General features: G+C 43.9%; 1 protein-coding gene across 4 annotated transcripts in view; it reads right to left on the bottom strand.

The window, feature by feature from the left end:
- Positions 1 to 24520, bottom strand: part of PAK6 (p21 (RAC1) activated kinase 6) — a 290545-nt gene that overhangs the window by 12449 nt on the left and 253576 nt on the right. For all 4 annotated transcript variants that reach the window (XM_073609984.1, XM_073609985.1, XM_073609983.1 and 1 more), the window contains 3 exons: positions 10619 to 11083; positions 8989 to 9122; positions 8567 to 8693 (listed from right to left, as the gene is read on the bottom strand). In XM_073609984.1, coding sequence (XP_073466085.1) covers positions 8567 to 8693; positions 8989 to 9122; positions 10619 to 11083 — 726 coding nt within the window. The remainder of the gene's footprint in view (positions 1 to 8566; positions 8694 to 8988; positions 9123 to 10618; positions 11084 to 24520) is intronic.

The following is a 24520-nucleotide window of genomic DNA, read 5'->3' as shown; positions in this document are numbered from 1 at the left end:
CCATAGCAATGCTATTTGAGCAGAGGGAGAGATACCCCCAGACCTGAGGACTTATACTACCGCCTGCAGCACACTGCACCCGAAGGCGATATCCTCATACCTCCTTACATCCACCTGATAAAGATTTGTGAATGTATGTACTGAAGACCAAGTTGCGGCCTTGCAGGTCTGAGCCATGGAGGCCTGGTGACGCACTGCCCAAGAAGCACTAACCGACCTGGTAGAGTGCACTTTGACTTGAAAAGGAGGAATCTTTCCCCTTAAATCACAAGTCTGAATTATAACTTGCCGAATCCACTTAGCGACAGTGGATTTTGACGCTGCCTGTTCTTTCTTAGGACCCTCTGACAGAATAAATAAGACATCAGTCTTTCTAATCTGAGCAGTTGTCTTTAAATAGATTTTCACTGCTCTCACCACATCAAGACAATGTAATAACTTCTCTTCCCTGGAACATTGTTTTGGAAAAAAAACGATGGCAGGACAATATCTTGGTTCAGGTGAAAACCTGACACCACTTTTGCCACCACTTTTGGCAAAAAGTCTGGACGAGGGCGTAACACCACTCTGTCCTCATGAATAATCAAATATGGCTCTTTACATGAAAGCGCAGCCAATTCCGAAACCCTCCTTGCTGAGGATATAGCAACCAAGAACACCAGCTTACTTGTCAGAAGGACTGAGCGGATATGCTGTATCGGTTCAAATGGCTGTTTTTGCAACACTGACAAAACTAAGTTCAAGTCCCAAGGGCTCAAAGGTGATTTAACTGGCGGATTAATCCGCATCACCCCTTGTATGAAACCCCGGACTAAAGAATGCGTAGCAAACGGTCTTTGAAATAAGATCGATAAGGCTGAGACTTGGCCCTTAATAGTACTGAAGGCCAACTTCATCTCTATCCCTAATTGTAGAAAGGCAAGAATTCTGCCTATGATATAGCTCCGAGGGTGCCAACCGTTGGATTCACACCAGGAAACATAAGCCCTCCAGACTCTTTAATATATAGTTCTGGAAGCTGGCTGTAATCAAAGTAGAGATAACCGACCCGGAAAGCCCACGTTGCTTCAGAATATGGGTTTCAATAGCCAGGCCATTAAATTTAGCGTTCATAAAGTATAATGGAATATCGGCCCCTGTGAGAGCAGGTCTGGCATTAGTGGAAGGGACCATGGATCCTCCACTGCCATCTTTACGATTTGTGCATACCACGACCTTCTGGGCCATGCTGGTGCTACCAGAATTACCGGCTTTCTTTCCAGCTTGATCCTGCAAAGAAGTCGTGGCAGCAACTGAATGGGGGGAATGCATGGATCAGTGAGAACTGATCCCACGGGGTCACCAACGCATCTGTTCCGCATGCGAGTGGATCCTTTGTCCTGGACACAAAGTTGACTAGCTTCATGTTGAATCTGGACGCTAGAAGATCTACCTCCGGAGTCCCCCATCATTTGGCAAATAGCCTGAAAAATGTTGGGGTGAAGAGACCATTCCCCCGGAAATAACTGCTGGCGACTTAAAGTGGTGTTCCGGCCAAAATTATACTTTTTAAATAAAAATACCCATATAATACACAAGCTTAATGTATTCTAGTAAAGTTAGTGTGTAAACTAAGGTCTGTTTTGTTTGTTTATAGCAGTAGTTTGTTATTTTATAAACTTACAGCAGGCCGTGGCCATCTTAGGTGTGGGCATCTGAAGCCAGACTGTATTTCTTCCTGGATCTCATCCTTGCAGATCTCGCACATGCTCAGTGCAGCACAAGCAGTGTAATAGGTTTCAGGTCAGGTTTCCATAGCAACGGCAGTGTCAGAGGAAGTTGCCGCCCCTTCCCAGAAGACATTGCAAACAGGAAATGATGCGATGAGCCACGGCTAGGGAGGAGGAAGTGAAAAATGAATACAGCAGATATACAGTAGGTGCTGAGAAAAAAAAATTAAAAATATCCAATTCGTTTGCAGTGCACAGTTTAGTGAGGGATGCTGAAGAGTTGTAAAAGTGGGTGGAACTCCACTTTAAGTAGTCTGCCTGACAATTCTCTACTCCCAGAATGAAGACTGCTGATAGGCACGGAACATTCCTTTCTGCCTAAGTTAGAATATGCCAAGAAATAGGATTGAAAGAGAAATCGGAGCAGGAACCTCTCCAATAGGGTCCTGCCTCTTTCAAAAGAGGAAGAAAGAAGAGGACTATTGCGGTACCATGAAGAGAAAACTTGGTTTAAAAGAAATGTAAATTTATTTCAAAATTGATAAAAAGTCCTGTAGGGGACATGTTTGGTACATATTGATAATATTGACATACAAAAACAAACACAATAGTAATTGTTTACAGCATTGTTGACACTAAGTTTTGGTATAGCTAATGCCCACAAGGTGCATAGACAAAGGTTTATATGGTGTGATACTTGCAGACGTAACCTCTACGGTTTCGCGGTCACAGCCGCTTCTTCAGGAGGCGTCTGGTAGTATATAGTCTATGAAGGTGAAAAATATAGTATCAACATAACAAGCATAAATATATAGACAGTTTTGGAGAATACACAACTTGAATTGGAGAATATGCTCAAAGTTTACAAATTGCACTCACCACACTATAACCAAGGGGGTCTTCCTGGAGTGATATTGTGAGACGCCCTCGAGGAGGCGTTCCCCCGGTGGCGGGCCAGGGAGGCAAATTTAGGGTATAGCTATTATGAGGGAAATTTTTAAAAAATAAGATTTAAAGGATAATACAATAAATTCTGTTGAGGGGTCACCCGGGAGTGCCAGGATTAAGGTGAAAAAGGAACAAGAACAGGGAAGGAAAGGGGGGGGAAGGAACGGAGGGGGGGGGGGGAAGGGGAAAAGGGGGAAAAAAACGGAGGGGGGAAAGGGGGAAAGGGGGAAAAAAGGGGAAGGGAAAAAAAGGGGGGGAAAAAGAAAGAAAGAGAAAAAAAAAAAAAAAAAAAAAAAAGGGAGGGAGAGGAGAAGGGAGGAAAGGGGGGGGGGGGGGGAAGGGAAAAAAAGAGGGGAAAAAAGGGAAAGGAAAATGTGAAAATTTCCCTTTCCCTTTTTTCCCCTCTTTTTTCCCTTCCCCCCCCCCCTTTCCTCCCTTCTCCTCTCCCTCCCTTTTTTTTTTTTTTTTCTCTTTCTTTCTTTTCCCCCCCCTTTTTTTCCCTTCCCCTTTTTTCCCCCTTTCCCCCCTCCGTTTTTTTCCCCCTTTTCCCCTTCCCTCCCCCCCCCCCTCCGTTCCTTTCCCCCCCCTTTCCTTCCCTGTTCTTGTTCCTTTTTCACCTTAATCCTGGCACTCCCGGGTGACCCCTCAACAGAATTTATTGTATTATCCTTTAAATCTTATTTTTTAAAAATTTCCCTCATAATAGCTATACCCTAAATTTGCCTCCCTGGCCCGCCACCGGGGGAACGCCTCCTCGAGGGCGTCTCACAATATCACTCCAGGAAGACCCCCTTGGTTATAGTGTGGTGAGTGCAATTTGTAAACTTTGAGCATATTCTCCAATTCAAGTTGTGTATTCTCCAAAACTGTCTATATATTTATGCTTGTTATGTTGATACTATATTTTTCACCTTCATAGACTATATACTACCAGACGCCTCCTGAAGAAGCGGCTGTGACCGCGAAACCGTAGAGGTTACGTCTGCAAGTATCACACCATATAAACCTTTGTCTATGCACCTTGTGGGCATTAGCTATACCAAAACTTAGTGTCAACAATGCTGTAAACAATTACTATTGTGTTTGTTTTTGTATGTCAATATTATCAATATGTACCAAACATGTCCCCTACAGGACTTTTTATCAATTTTGAAATAAATTTACATTTCTTTTAAACCAAGTTTTCTCTTCATGGTACCGCAATAGTCCTCTTCTTTCTTCCTCTTTTGAAAGAGGCAGGACCCTATTGGAGAGGTTCCTGCTCCGATTTCTCTTTCAATCCTATTTCTTGGCTTCATTCATACCCAGGATGATGGTACCTATTAATGTTAGTTTATTCCTCTGTGTAAACTATGTGGCATATCAATTTACTCTAAGTTAGAATATGGTTCACCTCTCTCTGTGCTGAGAGACTCTTGGTGCCCCCTTGGTGATTGATACAGGCCACAGCTGTGGCATTGTCGAATTGGATCCTGACAGGACAATCCCTTAACCTGGAAGTCCAGGCCTTCAGAGCCAGACGCACTGCCCGAATCTCTAGGATGTTAATGGGCAAGGCTCTTTCGGGTCTTGACCACAGTCCCTGGACAGTAATTTTCTCCAGTACTGCTCCCCAGCCTTAAAGGCTGGCATCTGTCGTTACTACTTTCCAGATAATTGGTCTGAAGGATTTTCCTTTCAGCAGATTCTGGGTTAGTAACCACCAGCTGAGGCTTTGGGACACCCTTGGGGACAGCCGCATTGGCAAGTCCAAAGCTTAGATCATTTTGTTCCAAGCAGACAGGATACTGTTTTGCAACAGTCTTGAATGGAACTAGGCATAGGGGACTGCTTCGACAAAGCCCCCATCTTTCTTAACAACCTCATGCAAAGGCGAATTGAGGGATCTCCTTTCAACCTGACCATCCGCACCCGCTCTCGTATGGAGTTGATTTTTGCCGGAGGCAAGAACACCTTTTTCTGGGCTGTGTCTATGATCAGGCCCAAATACTCCAGCTTTTTTTAGCTGTTTTAAGAAAGACTTCTCTAGGTTGAGAATCCAACCCAGACATTCCAGGTAACTGGTTGTAATGCGTACACTTTGCTCCAAGCGAGCTACTGACTGGTCTATTAGCAATAGATCGTCTAGGTACGCCAAGACTGTTATGCCCTGTGTACATTCCCTCACTAAACTGTGCACTGCAAATGAATTGGATATTTTTAATTTTTTTTTTCTCAGCACCTACTGTATATCTGCTGTATTCATTTTTCACTTCCTCCTCCCTAGCCGTGGCTCATCGTATCATTTCCTGTTTGCAATGTCTTCTGGGAAGGGGCGGCAACTTCCTCTGACACTGCCATTGCTATGGAAACTTGACCTGAAACCTATTACACTGCTTGTGCTGCACTGAGCATGTGCGAGATCTGCAAGGATGAGATCCAGGAAGAAATACAGTCTGGCTTCAGATGCCCACACCTAAGATGGCCACGGCCTGCTGTAAGTTTATAAAATAACAAACTACTGCTATAAACAAACAAAACAGACCTTAGTTTACACACTAACTTTACTAGAATACATTAAGCTTGTGTATTATATGGGTATTTTTATTTAAAAAGTATAATTTTGGCCGGAACACCACTTTAAGTCGCCAGCAGTTATTTCCGGGGGAATGGTCTCTTCACCCCAACATTTTTCAGGCTATTTGCCAAATGACGGGGGACTCCGGAGGTAGATCTTCTAGCGTCCAGATTCAACATGAAGCTAGTCAACTTTGTGTCCAGGACAAAGGATCCACTCGCATGCGGAACAGATGCGTTGGTGACCCCGTGGGATCAGTTCTCACTGATCCATGCATTCCCTCCATTCAGTTGCTGCCACGACTTGGCTAGAGGTGGGGCCAGCACTTTTGTGAACACCTGGGGTGCTGTAGCTAGCCCGAAGGGCAAGGCTACAAACGGAAAGTGCTGCTGTTCTACTCTGAATCGCAGAAACTTTTGGTGAGTGGGAAATATAGGGACATGCAGATATGCATCCCTGATGTCGATGGACGCCAGACGTTCTCTTCCTTGTAGGATAGAAACTACTGACCTGATCGACTCCATGCTAAAGGAGCAGATTTTTAGGAACTCATTTAGATTCTTTAGATCTAGAATGGGTCTGACATCTCCATTTGGTTTTGGTACTATAAACAGGTTTGAATAAAACCCCAAACCTTGCTCTTCTGTGGGGATCTGTATGATCACCCCCTGAACCAACAATTGGTCTAATGCTTGAAACAAAGATTGCCTTTTCCCTGGATCTTTGGGAACGTTTGATCTCAGAAAATGAGACGGTGGAAACTCCCGAAATTCTAGCTTGTATCCTAGGGACACCGTGGAGATGACCCATCTGTCCTGAATTTACTTTTGCTAGACTTCTGAGTATTGCAGAATTCTTCCCCCCACTCTGGCGAGGGGGGGGGGGTGCCTCTTCATGATGAGGCTTTAGTATTTTTCTTTGCAGATTTCCGGCCCCAGGTCTTCTTTTGTGCCTGGGCCTGACCCTGAGGTTTTCCTCTAGCCACTGCCTAGAGGCGGATGCCCCTGGCGCAGGAGAAAAAGTCTGTTTAAATGAAGGACGTTTATACTTTCTTTTGACTGGCAAAAGAGTACTCTGCCCACTAGAAATCGTTTGGATGTATCTGTCCAAATCATTCCCAAATAGTCACTCCCCATGAAAAGGGAAACTAGTCAGAAGCCTTTTGCAAGCTGCTTTGGCTGACCGATTTTTTAACCAGAGGGTCATACGCATGTGTACTAGCACAAGTGCAAGGCGGGATGCCTGTTGAATAGAGTCTTTCGTAACGTCAATGGTAAAACATAGCGCCTTTGGTAGTTCGGCCAACTCATGGGCCTGTTGTGCAGGGACCTCCTTAAGGGCCTCTTTGAACTGGTCCTTTAAGGACTGACAGATGCCTATTTCAGCGACTGCAGGCTGAGTAATGGCCCCTGCCAAGAAAAAAAAGGAATTTAACAGGAATTCCAACTTTTTATCTGTTGGATCTTTAAGCGTTTGTGCATTGTCTACTGGGGAAGTTAAACTTTTATTCACACTGGAAATCGCAGCGTCAACTGCTGGTATATGCCATCTTTTAGTGAATTTCTCCTCCATGGGATGGAGAACTGAGAATCTCTTTGGAGGGAGAAAATGCTTATCCGGGTGATCCCACTCAGCATAAATAAGCTTTTCTAGTAATACATGGACCGGAAACACATTAAAAGGCTGTAAAGGATTCAAAGAACCCAAGGAAGAAACCAAACTTTCAGCTGACTCTGTTAGGGGTAGCATGAAAGTGGAATGAACCATCTCCGTAAAAGTTTGTACCAGCAATCTTTCAGATTGCGAAGTTGAAAAAGGTTTGTCAACTGTTGTTTACTCCACAGAGGAATAATCGGCTTGTTTTTCCTCATGATCGCCTGAGGGTAATACCTCATCCTATACCCACTGTTCCCTTGGTAAAGGGTTTGAGGTGGGGGAGGGGGATCTAGCACGCTTCCTATCCATTTGGATGATGGATGCGATTAAAGCCGCTAATATTCCTTATAGGCCCTGCAGGGCAGAGGAAAATGCATCTTTAGTCACGTATACAGAGGCTGAAGTGTGAGAAGAAGTTGCACCACCAATTGGTTCCAATGACTCACCCTGGCTTGCCATGTCTGGTATCTCTGGAGAGGATGACAGTGTGGAGGCATAACTGGAATTCCCAGCGCCTGGGGGTGGAATTTTTGGTACCTTTGTGGTGGCTCTGGAAGTCATAGTGCTAAGCACAAAAGCAGAGGCACTTTAAGAAAAAATATACTACTTGCTGAGTAATAGCTATCAAAACAATGCCACCATAAAGATCAGCTTTTGGTGCTGAATAACAAATGTATTTCCTTTACTGGAAATGCCTGTATGCATCCCTTTCGTGTCCCAGCGCTCCTGTGTCCTGTGCGACAGACTTCTTCTCTTCAGTTGCTCTTGAGAGATCTTCTGAAAATGAGAGCGTCTGTTTTATGACAAACTTCAGGTGTCAGCCTGATTGGTGTCTTCAGCTGTGCGCTGTGTGCCACGTGGAAGCTGATTCCTGCACACGGCGCCCCCTGCCTTAAACCACGCCCCCTCCAGTACCCGCCCTCCTCGTTTTTTTTTTTAAATGAACCTAAGTCCGCGCGCACGGACGGCACGGCATTCGGGTCTGCAATGCAGACCTGATGAAGAGGAGAATCTGTGATCGCCGTCTGGCGCTTCAGAACTCTGTCTATGCTTTCTTTGTGCAAGCGGTCTTTGAAATATATAAGGCTGGGGTGCAACAAGGCTTATTTAACCGGAAGTCTGACAACAAAAATGTGAGTCATTAAAGTAATACCCATAGGAGGAGGAGGGGGGGGTTTTCTCAGCAGTAGTCTTAGTATTCTGTAACACTTAGTGTTTTATACAGGAGCCATTATTAACAATATGCTGTATCCCCAGCCGCTTAGTTCCCCCAGGGGGAGAGGAACACCTTTGTTCAATTACAGGAAAAACCTCATTCTTCTATGCGAGGCCCGTGTACCATCCTGTGGCCTCAGTGGCTTGGATGAATTCTGGTCTGTGGAGGATTTTAAATCCAGCATAGATCCCTCTTGGAGCTCCTCACAGTGCATCTTCACTCGTGACCAACACCTTAGACACTGGCGAAAAAACTGAGGTGCTCCTGGAAGGAGGAGGGGTTATATAGGGGAGTGAAATTCCTGTATTGGTTATACCAGTGTCCATTACCTGAAGGTGGCCCATAACCCATTAAAGTTTTTACTTAGACTCTGTGTCCCATGATGTACGATAAAGAAATATATTCTTGTTATTAATATTGTGTGACAGTTATAACATTTATAATGCAATCCTAAAGCTAAAAAACGCAATGGCTGCTCACCCGTCCATCCAGTGTAAGAAGAATGGAATCGCTCTTGATGTCTCGGTGTATGACTCCCTGGGAGTGCAGGTACTCAAGAGCTTGCAACACAGACTTACAAACAGTAGCAATTTGCTCCTCATTCAGCCTAGAATAGAGAACAAAGGTGTAAGACTTTGTTTAAATGTACAAGTGGATTATATATTATAATGTATAACGTATAGAATGTCAGATGTAACATACGTTGCTTATCGGGTGAAAAAATACAATTGGATACCAAGGTTAACAACTCTTTTGCCATCCTCTTTTCTCTCATTTTATTTAGCCAGATAAGTATCTATCCTTAATAAATTTCCAGATAAAAGCTCCCATGCAGGTCCTTGTTTGGACAGATTTCAAACACTCTCAATGCCCTTACAGCAAATGTATGAGCTTTCACATACCTCGTCTGTGACACAATGTCTGTCAGAGCACCACCTTGCACATACTCCATCATGACCCATAGTTCTTCTCCTACAAGATAGCTCTTGTACATTTCCACAACACTGGAATGCTGGTAGTCCCTCATGATTACAACCTGTGTGCCACACAAGGAACAAAATGATGGCTCCAACTTCAGACCAAAAACACATCCATAATAACATAACAGCTGTACCGTATAATAATCACAATAAGGAGACCTTGAATATTTAAACACAGAATTAAAATATGTTAATTTACTTAATTCAGTCTACATAAAATTAAACAAATCCTTCTGGTAACGTTGGCAAGGTTTCCCAATAAAAGGAAATAAAAGAAATAAAGTTGGTCAAATCATTAAATACACTTCGCATTTCAGCAATCTGACTGCAATTTTCAAATTTCATTGAACTCATCTGAAAATAACTGTCTTTTTATGTTTTAGGTTTGTGGATTAAGCCTATTGTGTTTTACAAATGGTGCTGCAGGATGCCAACTGCAGCACAAGCTAAAGGAGTTAATAGGTGAAAAGTTGAAATGTGTAGACCAAAGTACTTCAACAGCTCAACAAGACAAAGAAACTTTGTGTTTGATGGTCACATGACTGCAATTTAGGGAGCAACTTTAAAGCCTTTAGAGAAGCCTTTCTCAACCAGATTTCCTCCAGAGGTTGCTAGGGATTCCTTGGGCGATGAGCAATTTCTGTCTCTCTCTTATTCCCATTGACCACATATTAAAGGAGTATTCTTCCCAGTGACCATCACACGAATGTGCCATGAGCTGTAGATATAGTATTTGTTTTTAAGGGTTCCCTGGACCTGGAAAGTTATTCAAGAGTTCTTCCAAGTTGAAAACGTAGAGGCTGAGCAGAGGCCAAGAAATGTTGAAACTGAGGAAGAAATCTATTAGATGTAAACAAATATATTCAGAAAAGAGATCTATTCACGAGATGGGTTTACATAATAGTAGGTTATTATGATATTCCAATCATGTAGTGAGGAAAGTACTGTATTATCAAATATGGATATATACATTTCTTTTGGCAAAGTGCAACAAGGCAACTTGAAATATGAACTGACCAGGCCAGCAAGAAGAAGATGGCACCAAATCTCTGTCCCAACAATTTATAGGATAATTTGAACGGTTTAGAGAATGCACCTATGCAGTATAATTGTGGATGTCCATGTGTTTGGTAATATTTGGATGAATATTTTGAGAAGATACAAAGTATATATGCAACAGTAATATTTGCTTTGGCATACGTCTAATTGCCTGATTACAAGGTGGCCACCTATCTAAATGGTATGTAGAAGGAGTGTTTTTAGAGCAGGCTTTTTAATCAGGGTGCCCAGGGTGCACACCTACCAATAGGTGGTTTGTCACAGAATGTCTCTTGGAGCCTTGAGCCTCTAGAAATACTTTGCCCTTTCAGAGCTCTGGCTGCGGTCCCTAAAATAACTGTTATAATTGTGAAATAGGGTATGATGGCACTTGAACACTAAACAAGAATAGAAATACTAAATTCTACAGCATTCTCTAAGTACCACACAGATGTTTAATACATATAAAATGCCTGAATCCACCACATATCCACATTGTAGTTGAAAAACTCACCTCATTAAACAGTAGTTCTCTACGTTGCTGTTTTCTAAGATCCATCATTTTAACAGCTACTTGACGCCCACTGTGCTTTTCTCTAGCAATGCAAACCACTCCGGTAGACCCTTCGCCGATTTTCACATAATCCTCTAATAGCAAACGTGGATCTCCCTTGTCTACCACCATGCGAAGTGCTGTTTTGAATTGTTCATGAGTCACTACTGTAGTGTCCTGATTAGCTAATGAGTTCTTGTTGAAGGAGTCCTGACACAAATGGAGGTTGGAGGAGCTGGTCTGGATGGGACGGCTGCGAGGAGAACCTGCTGGAGAAGGTCTACTAGGTCGGAGAGGGGAGATCCGCTCTGATGGTGTCCCTGAAATGACCCTAGAAAAGTCTGGAGATAAATGGTCTGGTGGAAGAGAAGCCGCTTTAGTCAAAATCCCCCGAGCTGTCAATATGGGCCTCTGATAGCCCTCATTCTGAAAAAAAACAAACCTCTTTTTAGTGGCTTATCATTCTAAAACAATTTATTTAAATTGACATTTAATATAAAACAAATCTAGTGGCATTCAAAGGTTGATTCCTCTGATGAAATAACCTTTCACAGCAAATAGTTTGTCAGTAGATATGGTATATTTTGTATTGGCAGGTTACTAGCTTACAACTATGAAAGGAGAACTTTTATGAAAAAAATGCATGGGCTGCCACTACTGACCATGGTTTCTGAAAAAGCTATCTGTCTGGCTCCCATGCTGATGCTTTTATTTCAGTTCTTTAATGCCACTGATATAGAACAGCTAAAGTGAATTTTGACTTTTTCATTCATTTGTTTTTTTGCGACTTACTTGTCAAAGACTATGTAATATTGGCAGTCAGGTACCTAACATAGCACACACACGGACACACACACATACACATATACAACCTTGGACCTTGCTTTGTGCACTGATGTACAGTCATGTTGGAACAGGAAGGGGCCATCCCCAAACTGTTCCCACAAATTTGTGAGCATGAAATTGTCTAAAGTGTCTTGGTATGCTGACGCCTTAAGAGTTCCCTTCAATGCAAATAAGGGGCCAAGCCCAACCCCTTAAAAACAACCCCACAACATAATCCCCCCTCCACCAAATGATTTGGACCAGTGCACAAAGCAAGGTCCATAAAGACATGGATGAGAAAGTTTGAGGTGGGGGAACTTGGCTTGCCTGTACAGAGTCCTGACAACCTGATAGAACACCTTTGGGATGAATCTGAGTGGAGTCTGCGAGACAGACCCTTTTGTCCAACATCAGTGCTTGACCTCACAAATGCGCTTCTGGAAGAATGGTCAAACATTCCCATAGACACACTCCTAAACCTTGTGGACAGCCTTCCCAAAAGAGTTGAAGCTGGTAAAGCTGCAAAGGGTAGGCCAACTCAGTATTGAACCCTATGGACTAAGACTGGTCAATACTATGATGTTTTTCAGTGCACCCAATGGTATCAAACCATCCCCCAACTAATGTATTACTTTCCACTCAAGTCAAAACTATACTTCATACTATATTGACTGGGGCCTCCATTTCCTTTCTTTCACATGCTAGTTCTTGACCCGACCGCCATCCATCTACTATATACTTATTATGGCTTATCCTTAGACCTAGAACCATCAGTCTGTTTTCAAACTATACTAACAAATGGTTTACTGTCATTTTTATTTTGTCTTACTGGCCAAAAGTAAGTTGTAGTCACTTCTATTGTTAACTGCTTTCTCAAATTAAAAAGAAAAATAGAAAAAAAAAAAAAAAAAAAAAGAATCACGTTAAGTGGGTTTTCAGCACTAATTATCAGTCAGGACATACATAGATACCAGCAAGTCAAAAAAACTCTGATATTGTAAATCAGCACAATTTTTGACAAATTGTTGTTATTTATTCAACAAGCCTGCAAGGTCCAAGGTCCCCAATAATGTAAATAAGTGTCATGAAGGACATTTTGAAGCCTTGAGGCCTTATCTGTCTGGTGTTGGATTTATAACACAGCTGGAACTGCCACTTAGCAGGCTTGTATAAAGGCTGACCTGACATGATTCAAGGTGCTGTGTATTTTGTGCAATTTATTTTTAATTAGTTTGTTCTGTACCAGCTACTTCTAATCGGGATGCTGATGAAGGTTCTTCTTACCTGCCTGAACTAGATTAGTGTAAACACCTGCTTGCCTGTCTATACTGGAAGAGGTGAGGCCCAATAGAATATCTTCCCTTAGGATAGGTCTTTACAGTGCAAAAGCAACATTTTTCTTTAGGTCAACTGCTGTGAAATGCCATGCGTGAAAAAATTCCTCAAACGTTATTTGCTGTCCTCATACATTTTTTCACCAAAAGACACTTTCTGTCAAGCTTACATAGGAAAATAGTAGTAAACGTTGACTAGAGGAAAATACATTTAATATTTGTTTTCCATGTATTTCAGCATATGTTTACACAAATTTTGACTGGAAATTGTGCAGGTGAATGCACAGATTTTTTTTTATCAGAAAAAGGTTTTTATTGAGAAAAACATAGTATTATGACAAACAGCAACATACATATGTTAAAGGGTGGTACTCCCGCGCTGTCAACTACTAAATGGAACCAGAGGCCTACTGCAGCAGGCACCTAGTCAGCAGATCATGAGATAAATGGGTAATAGTGATGCTGCGCTGTGAGCTCTCTATTTACTGGGAATAAACTAAAATAAAGTGAAAGTGCAAATATACATGAAATAATGAAGTATCAGTGTAAAATACTAATAGGTAAACAGAATAATCTGTGATAAAGTGCATATACAAATAAATATGAAAAAAATCATCAAAAATAGTGACACCTAATAAAGGCTAAACTGCAAAGTGCAAAACAGTGCCTGTGCAATCCTAGAATAGGTACATGACAATGATGATGTAATAAATGCAACAAATAAATGTCCAAAGTACCCCCCCGAACTTGGGTGGCCAACAAACTATATATAACAGTTCCAAAGAGACTAATACATCAATACAAGGGAATGAATTAGAAAAGTCCAAAGTTGAAAATTGGTGAGGATTCCCTTCACCGTGACTAGTGAAATAAAACGGCCGATGTCTGGCCAATCCAAGCTGAGGTGACACCTAAGTGTGTACTAGCCCCTCACCTTACTGCTGTAAGGTTACAGCATAACTTGGGTCTGATGGTTCAGAGACCAGGGGGTCTTCAAACGGTCCATCTTAGAGTAGACACACCGGTAAATCATTACAATGCATACAGCCACCTCTCCAATACTCCTTGGAATGGGTACAGCCTCCTTTCAAATTGGTTCACTCAGGATGGTATGAATGGAAGAAAGATGCCAGATAGTATAATACCGTATGGACTAACATTTATTAGAATAGCATAAAGGCAATACACTCACTTTTAAATTAAAAACGCTCAGTTAAAACTCCAGGAGCTCAGCCGCTTGCCTCACTTCCGGTTTGCGCCTATTGCTCCAATCCCACCGCATATCATCACATCACATGACTTCATCAGGGGATGAAGACACATGATGTGACGACGCGCGTGTGGGATTGGAGCAATAGGCGCAAACCGGAAGTGACGCAAGCGGACGAGCTCGTGGGCCATGGAGTGTTACCTGAGCGTTTTTAATTCAATCTTATTTTATTCATATAGAGAAGCAAAAGAGACAGAATTTTTTTTTAGACATTACAAACAGTGGTAAGGTACAACAACAATAATAGGTATCGTGTGCGTCGGAACAAAAACATGTCTAGGTTGCATATAAATGGAGTGAAAACATGTTTATAATGTCCATCAGGAGACCTTCTGTGATAGCAACCCCTGAAAGCATTATAAGTTAAAGTAACCTTCATCATTTCAGAGAAGGGGATCATAGGCGCCTTGTATGTAATGCATCAAGAAAGGTTATATAGAAAACCGGTCTTTATGAAAGATATGTCATAGGGGTCACACATCGAATCAGTAACAATAGGTAAGTCAAAGTCATGGTACATTTGCTTGATGGATTCCTAAGGGTGTATTTAAATTAAAAAAAAAAGAAGAGGGAATAGGGGCAGAAAAGAGGGGGCAGAAAGATAGGGGACAAGAAGCACTCCATCATAGCCCCAAGGCGACGTCATCTAGGCCACTCTCAGCCCAGGAGATAAACTCGGAGTATCAGAACACAGACCATGAAGTGAGAGGAAACTGTTCCTCTTTACCATATTCCTCTGCCAACAGATGTTCAAGGTCCCTTATGTGGTCCACTTCAGTAGCCCAATTCCCCAGGGAAGGCATGGTTATCGATCTCCAGTGACGGGGAATCACTACTCTGGCCACCACCAGAAAGTGTCGTAATATATCTTTTTTGATGGATTTGCATTTATCAGGGAGTATAGATAAGAGAGCCACCTCAGGTGAAGGGTGAATGGAAGTGGCCATCAGTTTGCAGTATATTTTTAAGATCTGTTGCCAATAACCATGCACAGGAGGGCATTCCCACCATATGTGGAGCATGGTACCAGGGAGCTAAGACACCGCCAACAGGTATCTGGTACTGCCGAGTTGTACTTTTTCCTGGGTCTTAGTGGCTAGGGATAGTTTGTGCGTCAGGATAAAACATTCTTGACAGTCAATAGGGGAGATAGAATGATGTAATTCTGCCTCCCAGGCCACCGTAAATGGTGGGAGGTCAGGAGAGGAGATATTGAGCAAGAGGTAGTAAAGTTGAGATACCACATGTATCAAATCCTGATGGTTCAGCAAGGATGTCTGGAATGGATGGGAAAGTCCAGATGTAAGAGGTAGTCTGTTGTCTCTGAAGCCACTGCATGAGGTGTTGGGAAGTCAGACCGGCAGGGGTATCTGTCCTTAAAGTGGGGTCTGCTTGAAGGACTTGGGCAAGTCTCCTATGATCCGAATCTTGTTACATGCATAGCTGGTGGAAAGGCAGGGGTCCCAAAGAAGGGAGTCATAGGCCCCATGTGGTTCGATAAGCCTCTTATGGACAGCATGCGATCCCAGATCTGAATCGTTTGATGGGTAAGGTCATTGAGGAGGCCTGAACCCCCCCAGAGCGTGTGCATGGTCCATGGGAGAACAGAGAGTTCAATTGGGTTCATGTGGCTTTCCAAGTAAACCCAAAGCTTGGTTGAAGAGTGGTGAAATTAGAAAGCATCTAATATGCTTTATGGTATAAGGAGGCATCCGGGGCTCCAGCCCACACCCTCCCCCCCGAACCTTTGGAAGAGATAATGTTTCATATCGTATTCTGGGACGGGCAACATTGCAAATAAATTTGGAAAACAGCTGGCGTAGTTTCCTGAAGTACAAATTAGGTATGTGTATAGGAATGGTTTGAAACAAATACAAGAAAAAGGGAGATCATCCATTTTCAGGGCATTCACTCTACCCAGCCATGAGAGCCATTTGGACGCATAAGTAAATAAATCCGCTTTGGTTCTAAGGAGTAGGGGGTGTAAAGTTCTAGGTAAAGAGCTGAGATGCATCCGCCGGTACTTGAATTCTGAGATACCTGATGGAAGTGGAACCGGTTTTGAAGGAGAAAGTAGTCGATAGTCTTTGTAGGTCTGACTTAGGCAGGGATCTGTTAAGGCTTTCCGATTTATTGCAATTAACCTTGAAGTTGCTAACTGCTCCAAATTTCTGGAACTCCTGTAATACTGAGGGCAAGGATGTGTGTGGGTGCGTCACGAACAGGAGCAGATCATCTGTGAAGAGGGCGAGTTTAGTATGGGTGGGCCTGACTTATGCCTTGGATAGAAGAATTGTTACGTAGAGCAATAGCCAAATGTTCCATAGTTAGAACATAGAGGAGGGGGGACAAGGGGCATCCCTGTTGCGTCCCGTTTAGAAATAGAAAAGGCTGGAGATAGTGAACCTTTAGTCAAATCCTAGCAGGTGGAGAGGAGTAAAGGGACATTATTCTCGCTATCATATTAGTTCCCAAGCCTATTTGTTGCAGGGATAGTTGAAGGAACTCCCAGTCTACTCGGTCGAATGCCTTCTACGCATTAACTGTTAAGAGGCATAATGGAATATCATGGGTCCAGGCATAGTTAGTTAGAAGAAGGATCTTTAGGGTATTGTCCCTAGCCTCACGGCCACTCACAAAGCCGACCTGATCTAAGTGTATTATCCCAGGTAACAATGGTTGTAACCTATTGGCTAGGTTTTTAGCAAAGACTTTCAAATCGACACCAATCAAAGGTATCGAATAAATAAAGGAGGTCCGCGCAGTGGATAAGGGTACAGCTGAGATATAGAGCTGCTGCCTCTACATGTACAATTCCCCCTAGGTGGAGTGTACTAGAATGTGAATAGAAAACAGGAGTAGATATGGCGCTGCTCTAGTGGGGTAAGTTGTAATGGTAGATCTCCGTTTTTTATGCCTTATATAGTGTCCTGGGCTAAATCTAAAGGTTTAAATGGTCCTAATGGTACGTGTTGGCTGGCAAGACCCCTAGACATATACCATGTGAATATATGTCACAGTGTAATGTTTGTGGTCAATTAGGCTGGTTCAAAGCCCGAAATTAAACTTACATTACTAAAAGGGTCCAAAGTAAGATGTATGGGGCCCAACCTGTATTACAACCTTTGAAGCCCGATATGTGCTTAATTTTAAATTGTGCTACAACCTCTGTCGGTTGTTTACTAGTATGATCTCATGTGTGGTTGGACTGAGAGTGGTGTGATTGTGCTCTTCAGATATTAATTATGAGTGTACAATATTGGTTGCAAAAGGAATTCTATGTTACATACCACTATAGAAATAAATAACAAAAGTGCAGAGGTGCTAACACTGATATTGCCAAAAATGAATATCTGAAATCCTATGTTACAAACCGTTATCTTAAGCCCCATACACACTATTTTCTGCTGAGTTTTTCCTTCAGATTTACCAAAACCATGTAGTGCAAGGGCCTGCCTGATTGCATACACATTGAAACTCCTAAGGTTTGACCTCATATTATATGGTTTTGGTAAATCTGAAGGAAAAACTCAGCAGAAAATCTGATAGTGTGTATGGGGCTTTCCTAAATGACAAAGTGCAGTAAGTGCTTAGTGCTCAAAAAATATGTTGATATCACAAAGTGACTGGTGCCTTTAAAATTAATCTTAGTTTCAAAGTGCCTTGTGCCTTGTGCTCAGAAAAAAACCCCAGTACTTGCTGGAGAAAAAAATTTTGTTTTGTTTAAAATAAAGTCTTTTTGTGTGACTCAAAAGGAAAAGTCCTCTTAGGAAAACAGTGTTGAATTTAAGGAAACTTCTTATCCAGGTGCTGGCTTGGTGATAATGCTTCTTAAACGTGCTCTCATTATGCTTGCCCTCACCGGATACTCTCACCCCTGCAGGGGTATGTGCAGTCACAGTATCTGCTACTGTGCAGCAACCCTGGATATCTCCGGTCTGTGCATTGAATGTTGTTTACCGATTTTGAAAGTTCACCATAAAAAGAGAGGGAATGCCCATAGTGTAAAACCGTTTTAAAGCTTTATTGTAACATAAGCTAAAGGTTGTACTCACATTTTAAAACAGATAAAAGCATGAAGTGAAAGGATCAGATCCATCGCTAATGAGTTGTATTCGTCTGACTGGAGGTGACGCAAGGCGTTCGTAAGTCCCGCCCTACGCGTTTCGTCATTGGACGTCTACAGTAGAGAAAGGGGGTCTGGATTAGAGGGAGGGGGTCAAAGGACGGTCGAGGAGGGAGAGAGTAGGAGAAAAGAGAGAAGTGGGAAAGAGGTTGGACAGAGAGAACACCTGGGGAAGGTGGCTCAAAAAATAGTGTCCGCGAAAATGTAACACTTCGTGAAAAATCACATGGTAGGCACAAACTGTGCCAATCCTATTTAGGGAGAGAGAATGAAGTTAGAATAGCTGAGTTGTGATCCCGACAACTTAGCAGGCATATATAACCTAAATGCAACACACCCAGTGACAGTGGCATCTAATGCTTAAAATCTTAGTTACTAAAGAGCGCAGTTTATAACTTATACCATTGGTACCCTTGAGTATAATAAACAATATAAAAGTATATGAAAAATAAAATTGGTGAACAACAGGATATGAGCAAGCTGGGGACAAAATAAAGGCACAAGTATTACTATGTGGTCATGTGACCATGTGGAGATTGGATACACCAATTACTACATCTATAGCAGCATTATCTACGATCGTCATCATAGCCTAGTTTAAAAAGCAGTAAAAACGCACATTAGTTGCTATTGATAAGGTCTACTAGTCCCAAGCTACAGCGACATTTAGGTCCGGTACTGAGGAAAGACTTGGAAGCCCCAGGACAAGCCAGGGGACCGTATTCAGAAAACACCAAGTCAGTCCGCAGGTCCAATGCCTTGAGAAAACATAGTGACAATAGGAGCAGTCCCATGAGAATCAACTGGTGGCTCAGTTTGGGCCCAGACCGCGTCCCCCCAAAAGAATCAGAGGTATTAAAGTCCTAATTCATAGGAGAAGGCTCCAAGTGTATCTAAACACACGTAGCAGTCATGATGTTATCAGTGTAATCCAGATGGTGTGGGAATATGGTGAAGGCCAGGGCAGTCTGGAAGTTGGTCCAGATCTGACAGGACAAATTTGTGGTTATCATCCTGGGTTACTTTGATGCTGAAGGGGTGGCCTCAAGTGTAAGTTGAACCTACTTGGCGAATCAATTCCACTCGCCGCATGTATAGCGTATTGTGGGAAAAATCTGGATATCAGTGAAAGTCCAGTGGGCCCAGGCGCCAGGCCTTGTGTAAGATCTCTTCCTTCAAGGTATAGTAGTGTGCCTGTCAAAAGACGTCTCGTGGGCGGTCTCTGCGGTCGCCCCCTATGCCCCCCACTCTATGCACTCTGTCCAGTTCAATAGGCGATGTAACTTCCCTGCCCAGGACCTGATTGAGGATAGAGATGATAGCGGGTTTGAGATCAGTACCGGAGGTTGCCTCTGGGACACCTTGCAGCCGGATGTTGTTCCTGTGGCTCCGGTTTTCACTATCCTCTATTCAAAGCTGGTGTTGCCGTAAACGGTAGAGATGAGCCATAGATGCAGTTTCAAGCGGCGTTATACATGCTGTATGGTCTTTTTGGGTGGTAGCAATGGCAGACACTGCGGTCTGCCGAAACTCATTATTTGAGAGCATTTAGTTCAACGTGGAGAGAAGATTCCATCTTGGAAACCCAGGACTCAAAGTCAGCCCGGAAGGCAAAGAGTAGGGCAGTGGATGTGGAGCCTGGAGCACCACCCGAGGCTGGGGAAAGCAGCTCTGCTAGGACAGTGTCTACGCTTGTGGTAGGGGACAGTGCGTTAGGGGATCCGGAGGGTCCATCGGAGGAGCCGGGTGTTCACCTGAGTTATTCCTGCTTGTAGAGGAAGCCGCTGCAGTCGGGGGAGGAGGCTTTGGTTTGCCTGGAGTTTCGGCTTGTCGAAAGTTTGTCTTTCCCCATACGGGAGTCCTGTGAAGTTGTACGTAGCAGGTAGCATTGGATAGTGCCTTGTTGTAGTTCAGCAAAGTCAGCAGGGTTAGAGCTGGAAGCCGCCATCAGCAGGTTGGTTGTGATTAGTTGGGAAAACAGCCTGCAGTTGTGGGGAGAGCACAGAGCTCAGCGGTACATGTCGTCAGCCGTCCATCGTCAGCCACGTGCCCCCATGAGTGAAATAGTGAAGCACCTAATGCGACCTGTGCTGCAGGTTGAAATGAACGCTTGTTGCAATACTAATGTGGGGCAACAATCTGACAGAATAGGGTGCTCCAGTCACCATAGATGTAGTGGGTCAGGCACAGAGGAGTCAGAGGGCCACGGGTAACTGCTGGGGTGTAGTAAGATGGCTCTGGAGCTGTGGTCAGTCCTTCTGCCGGGCGGCCTGTAGGAGTAGGGGAGTGCCTGTGTAGGTACTGTGGGCAGCTGTGTGGCAGTCTGGGCAGCTCCAGTGGCAGAGGAGGGGGTGAGCTGTGGCTAGGGGCGAGTGCTGGCCCTGTGTCTGGGTGGAGCAAGATGGCCGCCACTCCCAGGTCTGGAGCCGTGATCTGTCTTTCCAGGTAACCTTAGGAGCAGGGGAGTGCCAGTGTACACACTTTAGGCAGCGGTGTGACAGTCTGGGCAGCTTCAGCGGCTGAGGAAGGGGTGTGCTGTGGCTAGGGGTGAGTGTTAGCACTGAGCCTGGGTGAAGCAAGATGGCTGCTACACCTCGTGCTGGAGCCGCAGCCCATCTGTCAGGCGGCTATGGGGCAGAGAGCGCTGCAATGCTGTGGTCGGGCAGCACACTGACAGGCTGGGAAGCTCTGGGGGATTGTGTGGAGAATGAGGAAGGTGAGGTGGAAGAGGTGAGAGCGCTATACTCAGCTGGATGACAGGAGCTCTCCCCTCACACGTCCGTTCAGGCTGACGTCCTGTCCCACCCCCTTACCTGAGCGTTTTTAACTAAAAGTGAATGTATTACCATTATGCTATTCTAATATAGTTCATATGGTATTATACTATCTGGGATCTTTTTTCCATTTATACCATCCTGAGTGAACCAATTTGAAAGGAGGCTGTACACATTCCAAAGAGTATTGGAGAGGTGGCTGTATCCATTGTAAAGAGTTACCGGTGTGTCCACTCTAAGAGGGACCGTTTGAAGACCCCCTGGTCTGTGAAGCATCAGACCCAAGTTATGCTGTAACCTTACAGCAGTAAGGTGAGGGGCTAGTACACACTAATGCCACATACACACGAGCGGACTTTCCGCCAGACTTGGTCCGGCGGACCGGACTCCATCGGACAATTTGATCGTGTGTGGGCTCCAGCGGACTTTTTTTTCCCCAAAAGTCAGACGGACCTAGAAATAAAACATGTTTTAAATCTTTCCGACGGACTCGAGTCCGGTCGAAAAATCTGCTCGTCTGTATGTTAGTCCGACGGGCTAAAACCGACGCTAGGGCAGCTATTGGCTACTGGCTATCAACTTCCTTATTTTAGTCCGGTCGTACGTCATCACGTACGAATCCGTCAGACTTTGGTGTGATCGTGTGTGTCCAAGCCTGTTCGTTTGAAAGTCCGGCGGACCTACGCTGCAAAGTCTGTCGGAAAGACTGTCGGACCTAGTCCTTTTGAAAAGTCCGCTCGTGTGTACGTGGCATTAGGTGTCAGAGCAGCTCTACTTGTACTCCACTGTCCGCCTGATCCGTCTTGGATCGTCTGATCCAAATCTTGACCGACGAAGCCGAGCACTGCACGTCCACCAACATGAGGCCCCCCTAAAACTGTCTTTGACGGACTGACCAAAACCCTCTCAAAGCCCAAAGAGCAAACCCCTTCTAAGTTCTCCAGAACCGTACCTAGCACAGAAAAAGAAACCGGCGCCTTGAATCCTTGCTTAATAGCCTGTCGATTTCACTTGGTGAAATCTGCCTCTCCCGACAGTTTAAAAAGAAACGCCAGGGCTGCCAATTTTCTGCTCATCCCGGCCCCCGATACACCCTTCGTAAGGTTGCTGCAGACAAAAAACAACACCAGGGACAACATCTCCTCCCCCTCAGCTACCCCACTTACCTCTTCCAGTAATGCAAACCATTTCTGCCAAACCTTGGAATAGGCCGGCCATTTTCCAGTGCTGAGTGAATCCCATATCATTCCAGCGGCGAGTCCAACGCAACGTTCCACAACCGACGAGGACAAGGTACCCTCACCTATTCCCCCTCTGGTGCTAGAGCACGGAAAACATCCCACTGGAAACGAGACAGAGCATCCACTAATTTGTTGGTAGACCCAGGAAAATGTACCGCATAAAGAAAAATATTCATTCGTAAACAACTTAACACTAAATAATGCAACAGCCTGATAACTGGAGGGAAAGAAGCCGATATGTTGTTGATTGCCATCACCACCCCCAGGTTATTGCAATTGGAGCAAACTTTCTTGTTCCTAAATACTTCACCCCAAAGTTCCACAGACAGAACTATAGGGAAAAGCTCCAACAGAATCAAGTTCCTAAGAAACCCAGCCTCCTGCCAGGCAGCCGGCCACCTCCCCACACTCCATTGACCCTGAAAATACACGCCATAACCTACCGACCTGGCCGCATTCGTGAAAAGGACCAGTTCAGCGTTGCCAACCGGTCCTGCTAGACATAAGGAACGGCCATTGAACGATTACAGGAACAAGTCCCAAATCCGCAGATCAGTCTGCAGCGTCCTAGACAGCCACACATAGTGACTAGGTACCTTAACACCCGCCGAGGTCGGCAACAATCGCCTACAGACGATCCGAACCATGGGGATAATTCTGCATGCAAAATTCAGCTTGCCTAATAACGATTGCAATACTGAATCGATGGTAGTACCAAGAAACACTAGTTCTGTGGCCTTCAGTCTTGTCAGCTGCTAATGGAATGCCAAACACCTCAGCCAGGTGGTGTAACTTCCCTAACAATATCGGGATGCGGGCCACCCAATGCACAGGAGATCATCTAGATAATAGATGACCGAGTTCACCCCCGCTACCTCCCTAACTGCTCATTGCAAAAAGGAACTAAATGTCTCGAATAGGGCACATGATATTGAACAACCCATTGGTAGGCAACGATCTACAGAATAAGACCCTTGCCAACAACACCCTAACAAGCGAAAACTTTGGGGATGCACTGGCAGCAGCTGGAACGCTGATTGAATATCGGATTTGGCCATGAGTGAGTCCTGTCCATACTTCCCGAATAGGGGTGCAACGGATCAAAAAACTCACGGTTCGGATTGTTCTTAGGATCAGGATTCACGGTACGGATCATTTTCATAACAAAAAAAAAATCTCCCCCACTGTAATATCCACGTCATCTCCCCCACTGTAATATCCACAATCTCCCCCATTGCTGTAATATCCAGTTGGCAGGGTATGGCACAGTATTGCAGGGTATTGGCAGAGTATTGGCAGAGTGTTCACCATAATGACGCAGTCACAATAAAAAAAAAAAAAATTGCAGATCACCGCGATTACTAATAATGATTCCTTATTTTGTAGACGCTATAACTTTCGCGCAATCAATATACGCTTATTGCGATTTTTTTACCAAAAATATGTAGAATACATATCGGCCTAAACTGAGGAAAAAATTTGTTTTTTTATATATTTTTGAGGGATATTTATTATAGCAAAAAATAAAAAATATTGCTTTTTTTTCAAAATTGACGCCCTTTTTTTTTGTTTATAGCGCAAAAAATAAAAACTGCAGAGGTGATCAAATACCCCCAAAAGAAAGCTCTATTTGTGAGAAAAAAGGATGTCAATTTTGTTTGGGTGCAAGGTCGCATGACCGCCCAATTGTCAGTTAAAGCAACACAGTGCCGAATCGCAAAAAGTGCTCTGGTCAGGAAGGAAGTAAAATCTTCCGGGGCTGAAGCAGTTAAACAGACCGCTCGGTGTATCCAACATCCACAGCTTCAGCAAAGTTTCCGATCCTTCATGCCATCCTGGAGCACTGGGAGTTACTGGAATCGGCATGGAGCGCAAGCGAGGCGGAAGTGATATCACACGTTAGGGGTCCCAATGCTGTAGGATGGCATGGAGGATTGGAAACTCTGCTGAAGCCGTAGACGTTGAGCACATTGAGCTGTCTGCTTAATCTGGTGAGCTTTTTACACCATTTACATTGTGAATGTTTTTAATATATGTTGCTTTTAATAAATTCTTGCACTTAAAAGTGCTTTTTTTTTTTTTAAAACAGCTTGCCTAGGAACATCTACTCCTCCAAACTGACAACCATCAAGAGATTTTGATATTTACAAAAAGTCAGCCTACTACTTGCATCTGGGCTCATAGCTCTTGACAGGAGTACCCAGGGTGCTGTGATGTTTTCAGGAAAATATGTACAGCACCCTGATGGCCCCCTCCAACCAGAAATGATCTGCTTGCATTGCATTGAGAAGCT

The sequence above is a fragment of the Aquarana catesbeiana genome, linkage group LG13 (assembly GCF_042186555.1).
Source record: "Aquarana catesbeiana isolate 2022-GZ linkage group LG13, ASM4218655v1, whole genome shotgun sequence".
NCBI classification, from domain to species: Eukaryota; Metazoa; Chordata; class Amphibia; order Anura; family Ranidae; genus Aquarana; species Aquarana catesbeiana.
The sequence above is the reverse complement of the archived record's forward strand: the minus strand, read 5'-3'. Positions and strand labels throughout refer to the sequence as shown.